The 12479-nt window shown below is 43.5% G+C and overlaps 1 protein-coding gene across 3 annotated transcripts in view; it reads right to left on the reverse strand.

The window, feature by feature from the left end:
* The window catches only part of MYOZ2 (myozenin 2), a 115793-nt gene that overhangs the window by 41015 nt on the left and 62299 nt on the right, over positions 1 to 12479 (reverse strand). For all 3 annotated transcript variants that reach the window (XM_068280535.1, XM_068280554.1, XM_068280544.1), the window contains exon 3: positions 3397 to 3578. In XM_068280535.1, coding sequence (XP_068136636.1) covers positions 3397 to 3578 — 182 coding nt within the window. The remainder of the gene's footprint in view (positions 1 to 3396; positions 3579 to 12479) is intronic.

Below are 12479 nucleotides of genomic sequence, written 5' to 3' on the forward strand. Positions count from 1 at the left end.
AGTAAGTTGAGGAATACAGTGTGAAGAGTAAGAGTCTGAGAGATCTTCTAAGTGAAGTGAACATTCTTTTGGATGCCATATTGCCAACTAACGAACTGTGAAAACTGTTCAGTACCATATTGAAGAGAGTCACGAGTTCCCTAAGGTTTTTCTGAGCAATATAGCTCGGACTTGGCTACAAGGGACTGAGACTGTATAGGAACTGAATTGCTCAGTAGACTTGTCCCTGCACAAGCCCCTATACCTCAGTAATGGTACTGTGATTTAAAGGTGTTGTATTGTAAAGTGATTGATGATTGTACAAGAAGACCTTTTGTAGCTCAAATCTATCTAAAAGTTTTTGTGTAACTTAACTTTTTTATTCCGCAGCTTTTAGTGGTGCACCGGCTGTGAAGAGGAGAAGATTGTATTATTTGACCTATGATGTGCAAGGGAAGTGTATTTTGTTGTTGAAGTGTTACTGGTTGAGAAGAGTTACCAGTGACCACTGTTAGGTCACAAATAAATCGCCTCTGAGTCAGTGTCTGGTGGATTCCTCTCAGCCAGGGCCAAGTGCTAAAGGATAAATCGGGTTACACCGCTCACACACACTACCTGGCTAATGGCTAAGACTACCCCCCCCCACACTCACTACCTACATAACACCGCATCCCCTTTAGCCACAGTGCGATGATCGCATTCAATCCACAAAAAAACAAACAAACAATGAAAAATCTTGGGCGCCGCAAAATATAGGAATTTGGGCGCCCGCGGTGCCTGATATATATCAGATGCTGTATCAGTGCCCGCTATTTACCTGGCACCCAAAGATCGATACTTTCTATTAGCCACTATGGCGGATTAGTCCACTTGCTGCATATGCCCCTTTTTTCCTGCTACCCACCTCCCCTGGCCCCAGCTATGGCTAACAGTGTACCAATGTGGGATTTGGCTACATATTAACTGCACCCCAGGCACCCAATAACTTACCCCAGCCGCTTACTGTCTCTCCATCACAAATATCCTCTTTTTCCACCACTATCTGACCACTGCTATTTCCGACGCTTTTTATATCACTGGTAGCACCCGAATGGTCCACTGGATGCCGCACTTAAAAATTGTGGTCTATGGTGGCGCCCAATCTCCTAAGTGGCCGCAGGCGCCATTTGCTGATTCATTTTGAACACCCTGTGAGCATTATAGATAATATGGCCTTCAGTTCCATACACATGTTGGATTAAATTTGGCTGAGCCAGCCTTTGACCACTGCCATTGCTTTTATGTTACTATGTCAGTAGGGATAGTTAACATAGACGTCTGGGAATAGGGAACAGTGTGGTTACTGTTTTCCTGTTGTTTTAGGGACAATTTCCAATACAAACAAATTGCTGTGTTTTCCCTGCAGAGAAACGCAGCCTATTGAAATTAGTAGGCTGCCGTCCAATTCACATTCGTGGAAGAAAATCAGATGGCATACAGCAAAAATACTGAAAAGGCAATCCCTATGGCCGTGCATGGGACAGCTATAGGGATACGTATGCATCTCGCATCACAGCTGTGCTGGTACGTGTCTCGCAAGATGCATGCCGTGCACTGTGGCAACCTTGGTCAACCCTTTATGTGTTTGCAGGTATGTGTCAGAGCTCGACAAATTCCAATCACATGAATTCTACAATGCTTTTCAACTACCTCATTATGGGGTTGATTCATTAAGCTGCACTGCTACAGCAGCGCAGCTTAATGACAGCAGCGCAAGCTAATAATCTCCAGCGCACGCTATGCAACCATAGCGTGTGCTGCTAAATTACACTGTGCTCAATAGTTTAACGAGAGCTTCATTAAACTTAACGAACACTGCACTGAACCCGCCCCGTGGCCCCGGCGAGTCCAGTGGCTTCAAAGGACGAGATTCGTGCACTTTGATTGGCCCAGTAGGCTGACCGCTATTGCGCGGTGTTCCCTGTCTGGCCACCAGCCAAGCAGGAAGTGATGCGCGCATGACACATGCTTGCCGTCACTTCCTGCTTCGGTTATGCGGAAGCATATTGTTAAAATACGCTTCTGCATATGCGCGCTGTGCTGTCGCGTCTGTAATTTTTTTCAAAAACCACACATCACCATAGACTAACATGACTTCTGGGCTGATGCAGATTGCTGCAAGTCGAGGCATCACCACAGCATTAATGTAGTTTTGGACCTGCGTCGGGAACGCAGTGAAAACTTCACTTCCATTGCATCGTGCCGTACCGTGGAAGTATGAAAGTCTCCATAGACTTTAATTGCCCGGCAGAGGGGTGCGGTAAAAATATTGCACTGCCCCGGTGTGAAAGGGCCCTCAAGGTAGAATACACCAGGTTACTGCTCAATTCAAGGTAGTTTAAACTGTTTTACCGTATGTTTGATTTTTTTGGTCAAGTAGTTGGCTGTATCCACTAGATAAATACCTGACGGTTGCAGTTTTCCCCTTGATGCTCTACATGCTAAGCTTATGATGTTCTTAGTTTCCTAGGAGACTCATGTAGTTACAGTGGTCTTTCTCATATTCTTTACACAATCTATAGACATTTTATTTTTCTGAGTTTCTATGACAACTATTTGTGTTGGCTTCCAAGGAAACTGCACTAAGCAGGGTGCCGGTGACAAGCTAGTTTACTTTATCTTCCCTTGCTCATGGTAATTTGTATTCTTCTATCTGATTATCTAGGATGGGTAAAAGCAAACATATCTTATGTTGTGGTCCCTGCATGCCACAGATGCTGCCTGTCCCTTCAGCTCCTGCCTGCTTTGGCTCTATTTATGGAATTAACCTTATCTTTTTGCAGAATTATAGTCTATCTTTTGCTCCTTCATGTGAAATAAATCAGCGTTAAGGCAATCTATACTTGTTTTCCTTCTACCACTCCCTCCTGTCCGCCTACCTAACACTAAAGAGAGCTTTTATTCTCATCCTTCCTCTTCTTTATAATCATACAATACAGCCAATCCAAGCAATGTTGTAATGCTGGGGCTACTGGAAAGTGGTCTATTGCCCTCTGGAGCAGGGCAGCATGTTACCTTAGTGGTCCAGCCTTCCTCTGTCACTTGGGAGGGAGTCTGGCACTTACACTAGGCATTACCTCCCTTTACTGTGGAGTACAAGCTGCAGGAGCATGGCTATGGCAGGTTGATGTGGTGGAGAGGCTTGGCCTTGGGGCAAATATGCAGGGCTTTCTGGTATACAGCATGAAGCGTTGGGAGTGATGGGGGAATTTGGGGGGGAGGGGATATTCTTTTTGGCATGCATGGGTAGGTGTGTGTTTGGAGGCATGTCTTGTCCCTCCCTCTTTCTTATCTAACAAAGTTAGGAGGTACACTATGCTAAATTGTATAATTAACTTTTTTTATGATGTATTTGTTAACCCTATAGTTCACACTTACGCTTATATTTGTCTGTGTCTGTGGCCTCATGTCATATGGAAAATTTTCGAAAGTGTATTTGTCAGATCTCCTCTGTCGCATCTTAAAAAGCCTTGCCCCTCGGTTATTGAGCAGAGAGAGCTCCTCCAACATGATGTCTTTAGGCACGCTTATCTTTTTACCAAAGTCGAGGCCATCCGACTCTGTAAGTACAGAAAAAAATGCACATTAATTCCCTTAGAGCTAATGGCTTCGTATTTACACTGTAAATCAAACATCTTGTCACTGGATAGAGGAGATATAGTATTGCTACAGGGAAGTGCTGGGAGCTGTAAAATGATATAGCTAATAAATATGTCAGAATTTGTTACAATCGTTTAACCAGAGGGATGTAATACTCCTAATCCAGAGTGTACGTCCAGAAATGAAACAGTACAGTTTTCAGTGTGGTCAGGCTGAAGAAAGTCATTGATTTCATTAGACCCTTTACTTATTGTCCAGTAGTGCTGTTCACTGCAGGTTCCTGACACCTGCATCTCTTCATTTTACAGGTTGAACCAACATATTTTGGGTCTTACATCTGAGGGATTGTTGATCTGACAGCTGACACAACTAGCTTTATACTGCTTGATTTAGGCAAAACTATGGAAAACTTGAGTGCCATGTCTGCCTGCAGTTGATTGACTACTGAGCAAGACAAAAAGTTTACAGTTCACAATGAAAGGCCTTTATTGGAGAGATCCAGCAAAATAGTTAACATTTACAGTATTGGGTCACAACCAGCACTCTAATCATAGCCCTGTGAGGCCACGGTTAAGGGTCTGGTTGTGCCCCAAATCCGATGAGCTGTCTTGCTGAACCTTCCTAATAGGGATGATCAAATATATGCAAATTCATCTGAGTTGATGCAAATTTATGCAAATTTGTATGCCAGTGTTTCAGTTTGAAAATGGACCGATCGATTTAAACCCAGGTTTAAATTGATTGGTCCTTTTTCAAGCTGCATATATTTGCATAACATTTGCATAATTTCAGAAGAATTTGCATTTCATTGATCATCCCTACTCCCTAATAAAGTTCCATAATAGTGAGGTTTTTTACTTCATGCTACTGGCTTATGGATTTTCAGCCCTATAATACTGTAGCTTTTTTATATTATCATTCTAATGTGAACCTAGGGTATCTGACATTGACTGCCTACATTTGAAGGAACTTATAATTTTTCCTTAACGTTTAATGCTTTGTTTAAAATGCTCCCATGGGGCCATAATGTTGGTGCCATTCAAAGAAGCCACCTCTCATTAGACCATAATGAAGGTGTTTCTCTCAAATGTTGCTTCTTTTAAGGCTATAATGAATAAAGCATTCTCCAGGAATAAAAACAGGGAACACCAAGAGCCCCAATAGTGTAATTCGTACTGGACAAGGTGGCAATAAGTTTGTATTGCTAGATACTCACAAGTCAGGGTCACCAGCAGGCAACCACTGTAAAGGCAGGTGGGGAGATTGTCCTGACCCCACTCAGGATTAAGAAGTCGCTCTCTGTAGACAGGAAGAAAGGGTAGCAACCCTCCACCAAGGGTGGACTCAAAATTGTATACAATGAACAGAGGCGCCAAAAGTATAAGATTAGATTAAATGAGCTTAAAAACCAACTTAAAGGGCAAAATTTAAGGAGGAAGTGGTGGTCTTACCTCCCTCAAGCAGACACGACAACGACTGCGATTCAGGCAGTCAAACACATTTATTAGGAACTCCAAAAAGAAATGCAACGCGTTTCGCAGGTTCAACCCCGCTTCATCAGGCAATATAGGGAGGAGTATCAAACAATCTGCACAAGGATTGTGCGCTTAATTTGAATCCTTGTGCAGATTGTTTGATACTCCTCCCTATATTGCCTGATGAAGCGGGGTTGAACCTGCGAAACGCGTTGCATTTCTTTTTGGAGTTCCTAATAAATGTGTTTGACTGTCTGAATCGCAGTCGTTGTCGTGTCTGCTTGAGGGAGGTAAGACCACCACTTCCTCCTTCAATTTTGCCATTTAAGTTGGTTTTTAAGCTCATTTAATCTAATCTTATACTTTTGGCGCCTCTGTTCATTGTATACAAAGCATTCTCCAGGAACCACTTCCTATGGAACAACAATTAAGGGGTGCTCTTCCAATGAGACATTTATGAAGGGACACTCTCCAAACACCACTTCCCATGTGTCCATAATGAAGGGACACTCTTAAAAAGCCATTTAACATGGATCCACAATGAAGGAACACTCTCTAGAAGCCACTTCCAATGGGGCCATAATGAAGGGACAATCTCCAGATGGCACTTCCCATGGTTCCATAATGAAGTGACACTCTTCAGAAACCACTTCCCATGGCATGGGTCCACAATGAAGGGACACTCTCCAGAAGCCACTTCCCATGGGACCATTATGAAGGGATAATCTACAGAAGCCACTTTCCATGGGTCCACAATGAAGGGATACTCTCCAGAAGCCACTTTCCATAGGGCCATTATGAAGGGACACTCTTCAGAAGCAACTTCCCATGGTGCCATAACAAACAGGGCCCTTGAAAAAAAGCAGTAGAACTGAAAATGTTGAAATTTGTGCCACAGTGTTGATATGAGCTACTGCAATTCAATACATTAGGAAATCTATCCTGAACCTGGTTGTGCAGGTGTCTTCATTTTGTGCAGGTGACTGTAATGAGAAGAAGGTAAACTCCCTCATATGCAATCCCAGATCTTGAACTGATTGTGGAATGTTTTTGTTCCATATTGTCATTCACCAGAGGACTGTTCAGTTTGATCATAATGAAGCTCACCTTGGAGCTGGACTACTGTATTGACTGCTTATGCTGATACACTGGTATTTAGATACAGTATTTTGGTGCTACATGACTTTGGCTTGAGATATTAGCACTTAAAACAATCCCGAAATCGTTAAACTGTCTCCTCTGAATAAGTTACCTGACTCTAACCCTAGTATGTCTTCTCCTAACCTCTACTCCAGACCTATCCCTAACACTTAATTCTCCCTCATCATGTCTAGTACTAACCTGAACTGTTCATCATCCAGTAGCCTTAATATAGTGTTTGCTCTTAAACATTCAACCTTTCCCTGACAATTTCCAACACATTCACCTATTGTAACAATCCCTGGAAAAGCAGCTGGGGGCAGTCTGGATGCCTCCGCAGCTGCTTCGGTTTCACTGCCAGGCATGTCTACCGTCCCTCCGGCGTCTAGCACGCCGAGGAGCGGACTGTCAGTTGCTCACAGAGTAGCTTTGTCGCGCGCGCACAGACGAGATCTTTATGCGGGAAGGAGGCGCGTCAGCTGACCGGCCGGTCGGCTGACGTCAGCGGAGACTTTTGGCGTCTCCGATTGGCTGATGAGCGGAGGCATGGCCGAAGGGTCTCCTCTGCTTCTTAAGCAGCGAGGTTTCACTTGCAAAGTGTCTGCTGTTGCAAGTGCTATGTGTTAGCACTCAGACCCTTAGGGCCTGTTTCCACTGCACGCAGATTGGAAGCAGAATGGATGCAGAAAAACTGACTCCAATGAATGCCTATGGGAAAATCTGCATCAGAAAAACTGCGTTTAGTGGAAACAGGCCCATAGGCTTTCATTGGAGTCAGTTTTTCTGCATCCAATCTGCATGCAGTGGAAACAGGCCCTTAGATAAATCCGGTGTGCTTTGATCCGGGAGGAAACCGGGGATTTCACACAGACTAGGATTATTATTGTTATTTGATATATATTGCTTGATACCTGTGTATGACTCTGGCTCTCTCTTCTGACTTCCCTTCCGCTTAATGCCTTTGTACTATAGCCATCTGATCCTGTTGCTAACTCTGCCTGAATTACCTTGATCCTCTTGCCTGCTCATTCTGTACTAAATCTTCCTGTCTGTTACCAAACCGATCTGTCTGACTACTCTACTCACCAGTGAGCCCTTGTCACTGGTGAGGTTATTACTATTAGTGCCCACCAGCTCCTCTGGTGAGGATTTCTGCTTAGATAGTCTCCACCAGCTCCTCTGGTGAGAACTAATGTATTTGTTATCTTACACCAGCTCCTCTGGTAATAGCTCCTGCTCTGATAAGTGCTCACCAGCTCCTCTGGTGAGGCTTACGTTACTGATAGTACTCACCAGCTCTTTTGGTGAGCTATCTGCATTACTGTTGCACCAAACACGTTACATCTTTTGTATTTGTTGTCATGGCAACTTCTGATATACCAGCATTATAGGTGATTCTGCAGATCATCTTATAATCAGGTATACATCTGCATTATTGGTGATACTGCAGATCACCTAATAATCAGAATTCTGCCTTTTGCTGACACAGATCGTTACAACTATACACAACTTTAAACCTCTACTCAGTCATCCCTAATGAAAATTGTGCCAACCTACTCAGTGGCGTAGCTAAGGAGCTGTGGGCCCCGATGCAAGTTTAACAATGGGGCCCCCCAAGCACTCTATACATAACAATTGATACGGCGCACCAAAACCTGCCAATGGCAACTACAGTGTCAGAGGTGCAAGAAGGGGATGGGGAGCACTTTGTTAATGATTACCACTATTCAAAGTATCAATAGAAGTGATTATTATGAGCACAGGACCAATAGAGAGCTAATACTGTAGTTGAGGGAGGGCCCTTCGGGGCCCCTCTGGCCCAAGGGCCCCGATGCGGTCGCAACCTCTGCAACCCCTATTGCTACGCCCCTGAACCTACTCTATTAATAAGTCTAACCAATAACTATACTAACTGACCCTATAACACTAATATGACCTGACCTTCCAAAATAACACTACTTATTTTATGGGTTTCAGGACAGTCAAGAAGTCCACTGTATCAAGCTCGTACTGTGCCATCTGCGAAAGCAAATAAAAAGGACAAAAAGCTGGGCTTGTATTTTGGGTACTGCTATAGGCTGCTATATAATTAGTGGCTATAGCGGCACCCAGGGTATAGTGTGGGTACCAGAGTTTGCCTATAGTGTAGGCAAACTCCAGCTATGGGCATAGCGACAGGCAAGCGGAAATAGGTGCTCGGCTATAATATAGTTGAGGGGGTAATTTCGGTTCAGGGTTTCTGTGTAGGTTAGTGTTAGGCATATACAGGGGGAAGGTAAGTGTTAGGAGTAGGTAAGGACAGTTAGTGTTAAGCTGGCCACTAACGGTCCAATTTCTAGCAAAAAATCGTTTGAGCGATCAGAAATTCTGATCGGATTGGTTGTAAATAATCTCCATTGGTGGACACAATCGATCATGAACGAGTGAAAAAAATGTCGCCCGAATGAATTTTCGTCGAACGAAAATTTGGATTTTCTTGGTGGTCGTGATAAATAGGAAGCAAAGATTGGTAGTTGATGGTGTGGTGAACGTTTTTTCGTCTGATCAGAATTTCTAATCGCTCGAACGATTTTTCGCTACAAATTGGACAGTTAGTGGCCACCTTCAGGCATATGTAGTGGGAGAGTTATTGTTAGGAGTAGAGGGTTAATTTGAGAATTTGGTTGCAGAGATGGGATAGCGGAATATCGGTAACATTACTGATATTCTACTATCGGCATTATCTTGTGCCCTTTTTAACGTGTGCTGTTATTAAATGTCTTTGCCTGCTTCATTGCATCCTGCTTTATATTTCACTTATGGAGATTATGTGTAATGATACTGGTTAATCTGGGGGTAAAGAAAGGGGGGTTGGGGACTTAAGCAGCCAGCAAGTGGTTAATAGCAAAAATGGATTTATGGAAAGTCAGAGAATTCCCAGCTAAGTAGCAAAGCATATATTTGTGTAAAATGTAGCTAAATGTTGAACAGCATTATGCATAAAAAAATTGTATATGTAACAGATTATGCTAGATAAAGGAAGTACGCTGTGTAACGAACTGCCGTGACACATTTCACAGAGCTGCCTTCCTAAATCAAATCTGTTCCTATCCCCATTAAGTCATAATCAATGTCAGGAGCACAACAAATGCCTACACATGCCATAACCACCGGCACCTCGAGCAGATGCCAGACATGTGGTCAGGGCACTATCGTCATCATGTCTAGATCAAGCAGAATCATGCACATTTTTATTGGCACGCTACCTGCTAAGGCAGTTGGGAAGGCAAAATACTAGAAACTTTCCTTTTAATTCACAGAAATTCATAAGGTGAAATTGGAGGTCTGTTTCTCACATATCCTCGGCTGGCATGTTGTTGCCTTTGGTCTATGATAATATTTATTTCCGTACAGCAGCCTACTCATGGTTTGACAAATGACTCTGTTATGGAGACTAGCTTTCTGCAAGATTAAAAATATCTGGTTGGAAATGTTTACTTGTGTTTTAAAATGAGAAATATATATACGTCTGTATCTAAAGCTATTAGTTTCTGCATAATCTACAGATACTCTACAATGATAGACCATAGAGGAATTTTGTAAGGAACTATTTTACCCATGATTTGTACTCTAGTATCCAAATCAAGGCATATATAGCAATAGATAACTCACTATGAAACAAACTTGTACACACACTGTTAAACTTAACTTCCTAGGCCTTACTGACACTTGGCTATATCCCCCTTACCTCCTCAGCTGCTGCACTGTTATATGGTGAATAACAGCTCAGCCATACCCCTACATCAGAAAACAAGCCAGGGCCCAGGTGGTCCTCCTTTCAAAGAGCGGTTCTTTTAGCCAAATAACACCTATAATTGTCTTTAGCGCCTTGTCATTTAAAGTTCATTTAGTCCATGTGCACTCCTCCACCACTTGCAAACTGCTGTCAGTTTCAGTCAACCCCCCCCCCCCCCCCACACACACACACACACACACAGACACGCACACACAACCAAGCCTACACATTTTCTTCCTGGATCAATTTTCTGTCTGGCTGTCTCATTTTCTATGTACTGACACTCACTGCAATGGTCACCCATTGGACTTTTTGGCATCTTGCAGCAAAAATCCTCTGGCAGCTACTTGGTCATCAGTCCATCACTCCTTGTACTGTAGGTTCCATTGGTAAATATCAATGCACCACTTAAACTCCACACCTCAGAGGAACCTGCAGAGCCGAGACAAGGTCCTCCAGCACCCGAGGCTGAGACACCAAAGTGCGCCCTTCCATCCCTCCCACTCCAGCTGTCACACACTGATCGCTATTAGACTAAGAGGTGCCCCGGGGCTCCCAACCCCCCCCCCCCCCAACACCTTAATCTCTAGTTATCTGGCTTGCAGTCAGTACTATGTATCCCCTTTTCTTATTTCTCTCTGCTTCAAACACAATAGTGTAATGATAGCTGAGTGAGTTGTGCGCCCCCTTCTTCACTGCCCCCTGAGGCTGGAGCCTCTGTCGCCTCTGCCTCGGCCCGGCCCTGGGAACCTGCATCACTTGTTAATGGTTTAGTATGAAATAGCAACCGACAGCCATATTGGATGTTGCTGGAGGTGGTTCACTAAAAGGCGAACTCTCCTAACTAACTTGGTTCAAGAAATGCAACATGGCTTTTTTTCATTAGAAGATAGAAAAACAGCTCCAGTGTCTAGTTTTTGCTGTATCAATTTTGGCTGTTTAGGAATGTTTGCCAACTGTACTTCTACCTTTAGCCCATAGCTTTTCTGGGTAAGGAAATAGAGTACATGGGAACTTTCACTTCCTACTCCAAAGGGAGCCTCTGGCTTGTTATCTAAAGCTCAGGTCTTTTATCTACAATTCATGACTAACCACTGTGCCAGCACGGTAGAGGATACAACTCTCACCTTGCAGTGCTGGTTTCCCAGTTCAAATCCCAGCCAGAGCATTATCTGCATGGAGTTTGTATGTTCCCAGGCACTCTGGTTTCCTCCCACATCCCTGAAAAAAATACAGATGGCTTCCCCCTAAATTAGCCCTTGACTACGATATGTACACTACACGATACATACATAGGCGTATGACAATGGTAAGGATTAGATTGTGGACAAGACAATATATTCTGCACAGCACTGCAGGAGATGTCGGTGCTATATAAATACTAAATTATAATAAATAAATAATAAATGGAGCAAGAAAACAATCTGTTGTCAAGGGTACATGAAAAATTAAAGCCAGCTGTGGTGCAAATAATGTTTTCATTAACTTTCTTTCTTTCCTAAATGGCTTAATTAGCATTTTTCTTGCTGCTCTCTGTTTCCTCCTCTCTTGTCTTCCTAATCCTGCTCTTCACAATAAAAGATGAATAACGACTGGTAAGGGACAAGCTCAGACTTCAATACAACATAACATCTGTGAATTTACTTTACCACTATCACAAAAATGAGTGAAATCTAAGATACATACATATAATCAGGGCCGGGACAAGGATGTCCAGCACTAAAGGCTGAGATTCCAAAATGCAAGTCTCCCATAAGGAGATGGGCTAGTCCAAACAGATTTATCAGACTGTTGCTACTTACTGTAAGTGACAGCAACATAGGAAAAAAGTAATTTATAATGCATTGTACTTTGGGAGAAACGGATGCTTTACTTGTATGAGTTGACATGTACAGTATTTTACTTTTTTTTTTTTTTTTGTGATAGTGGCCTTTTAAGAATTTCATTGTTACATTACGTACAATCATTATTTTAATGCACACCACTTCCACTTTCAATAAACAGCTTAGTGCAGCATTTCCCAACCCATTTATGTGTCGCGGCAGCCTTGGGTATATGTCGCCACTCAATGTGGATATCGGTGGCCATTTTTTGTAGCCCTGCTCTAACTATGTGCGGAGAGGGTGGCAAAATGGAGCAGTAAGGTGAGAGATAGAGCAGGGCATTGAAGAGGGACGTCAGCACTGGAACGCATGGAGCTGGTGAGTGAGCAGCTGCCAGAACATGCTACTGGGGGCACCTATAGCTGGCTAACCTATACTGGAGGCACCTATGCCTGGCTACCTATACTGCGGGCATCTATGCCCAGCTACCTATACTGGGGGCACCTATGTCTGGCTACCTATACTGGGGGCATCTATGCCCGGCTACCTATACTGGAGGCACCTATGCTTGGCTACCTATACTGCGGGCATCTATGCCCAGCTACCTATACTGGGGGCACCTATGTCTGGCTACCTATACTGGGGGCA

The sequence above is a fragment of the Hyperolius riggenbachi genome, chromosome 1 (genome assembly GCF_040937935.1).
Source record: "Hyperolius riggenbachi isolate aHypRig1 chromosome 1, aHypRig1.pri, whole genome shotgun sequence".
Lineage (NCBI taxonomy): Eukaryota > Metazoa > Chordata > Amphibia > Anura > Hyperoliidae > Hyperolius > Hyperolius riggenbachi.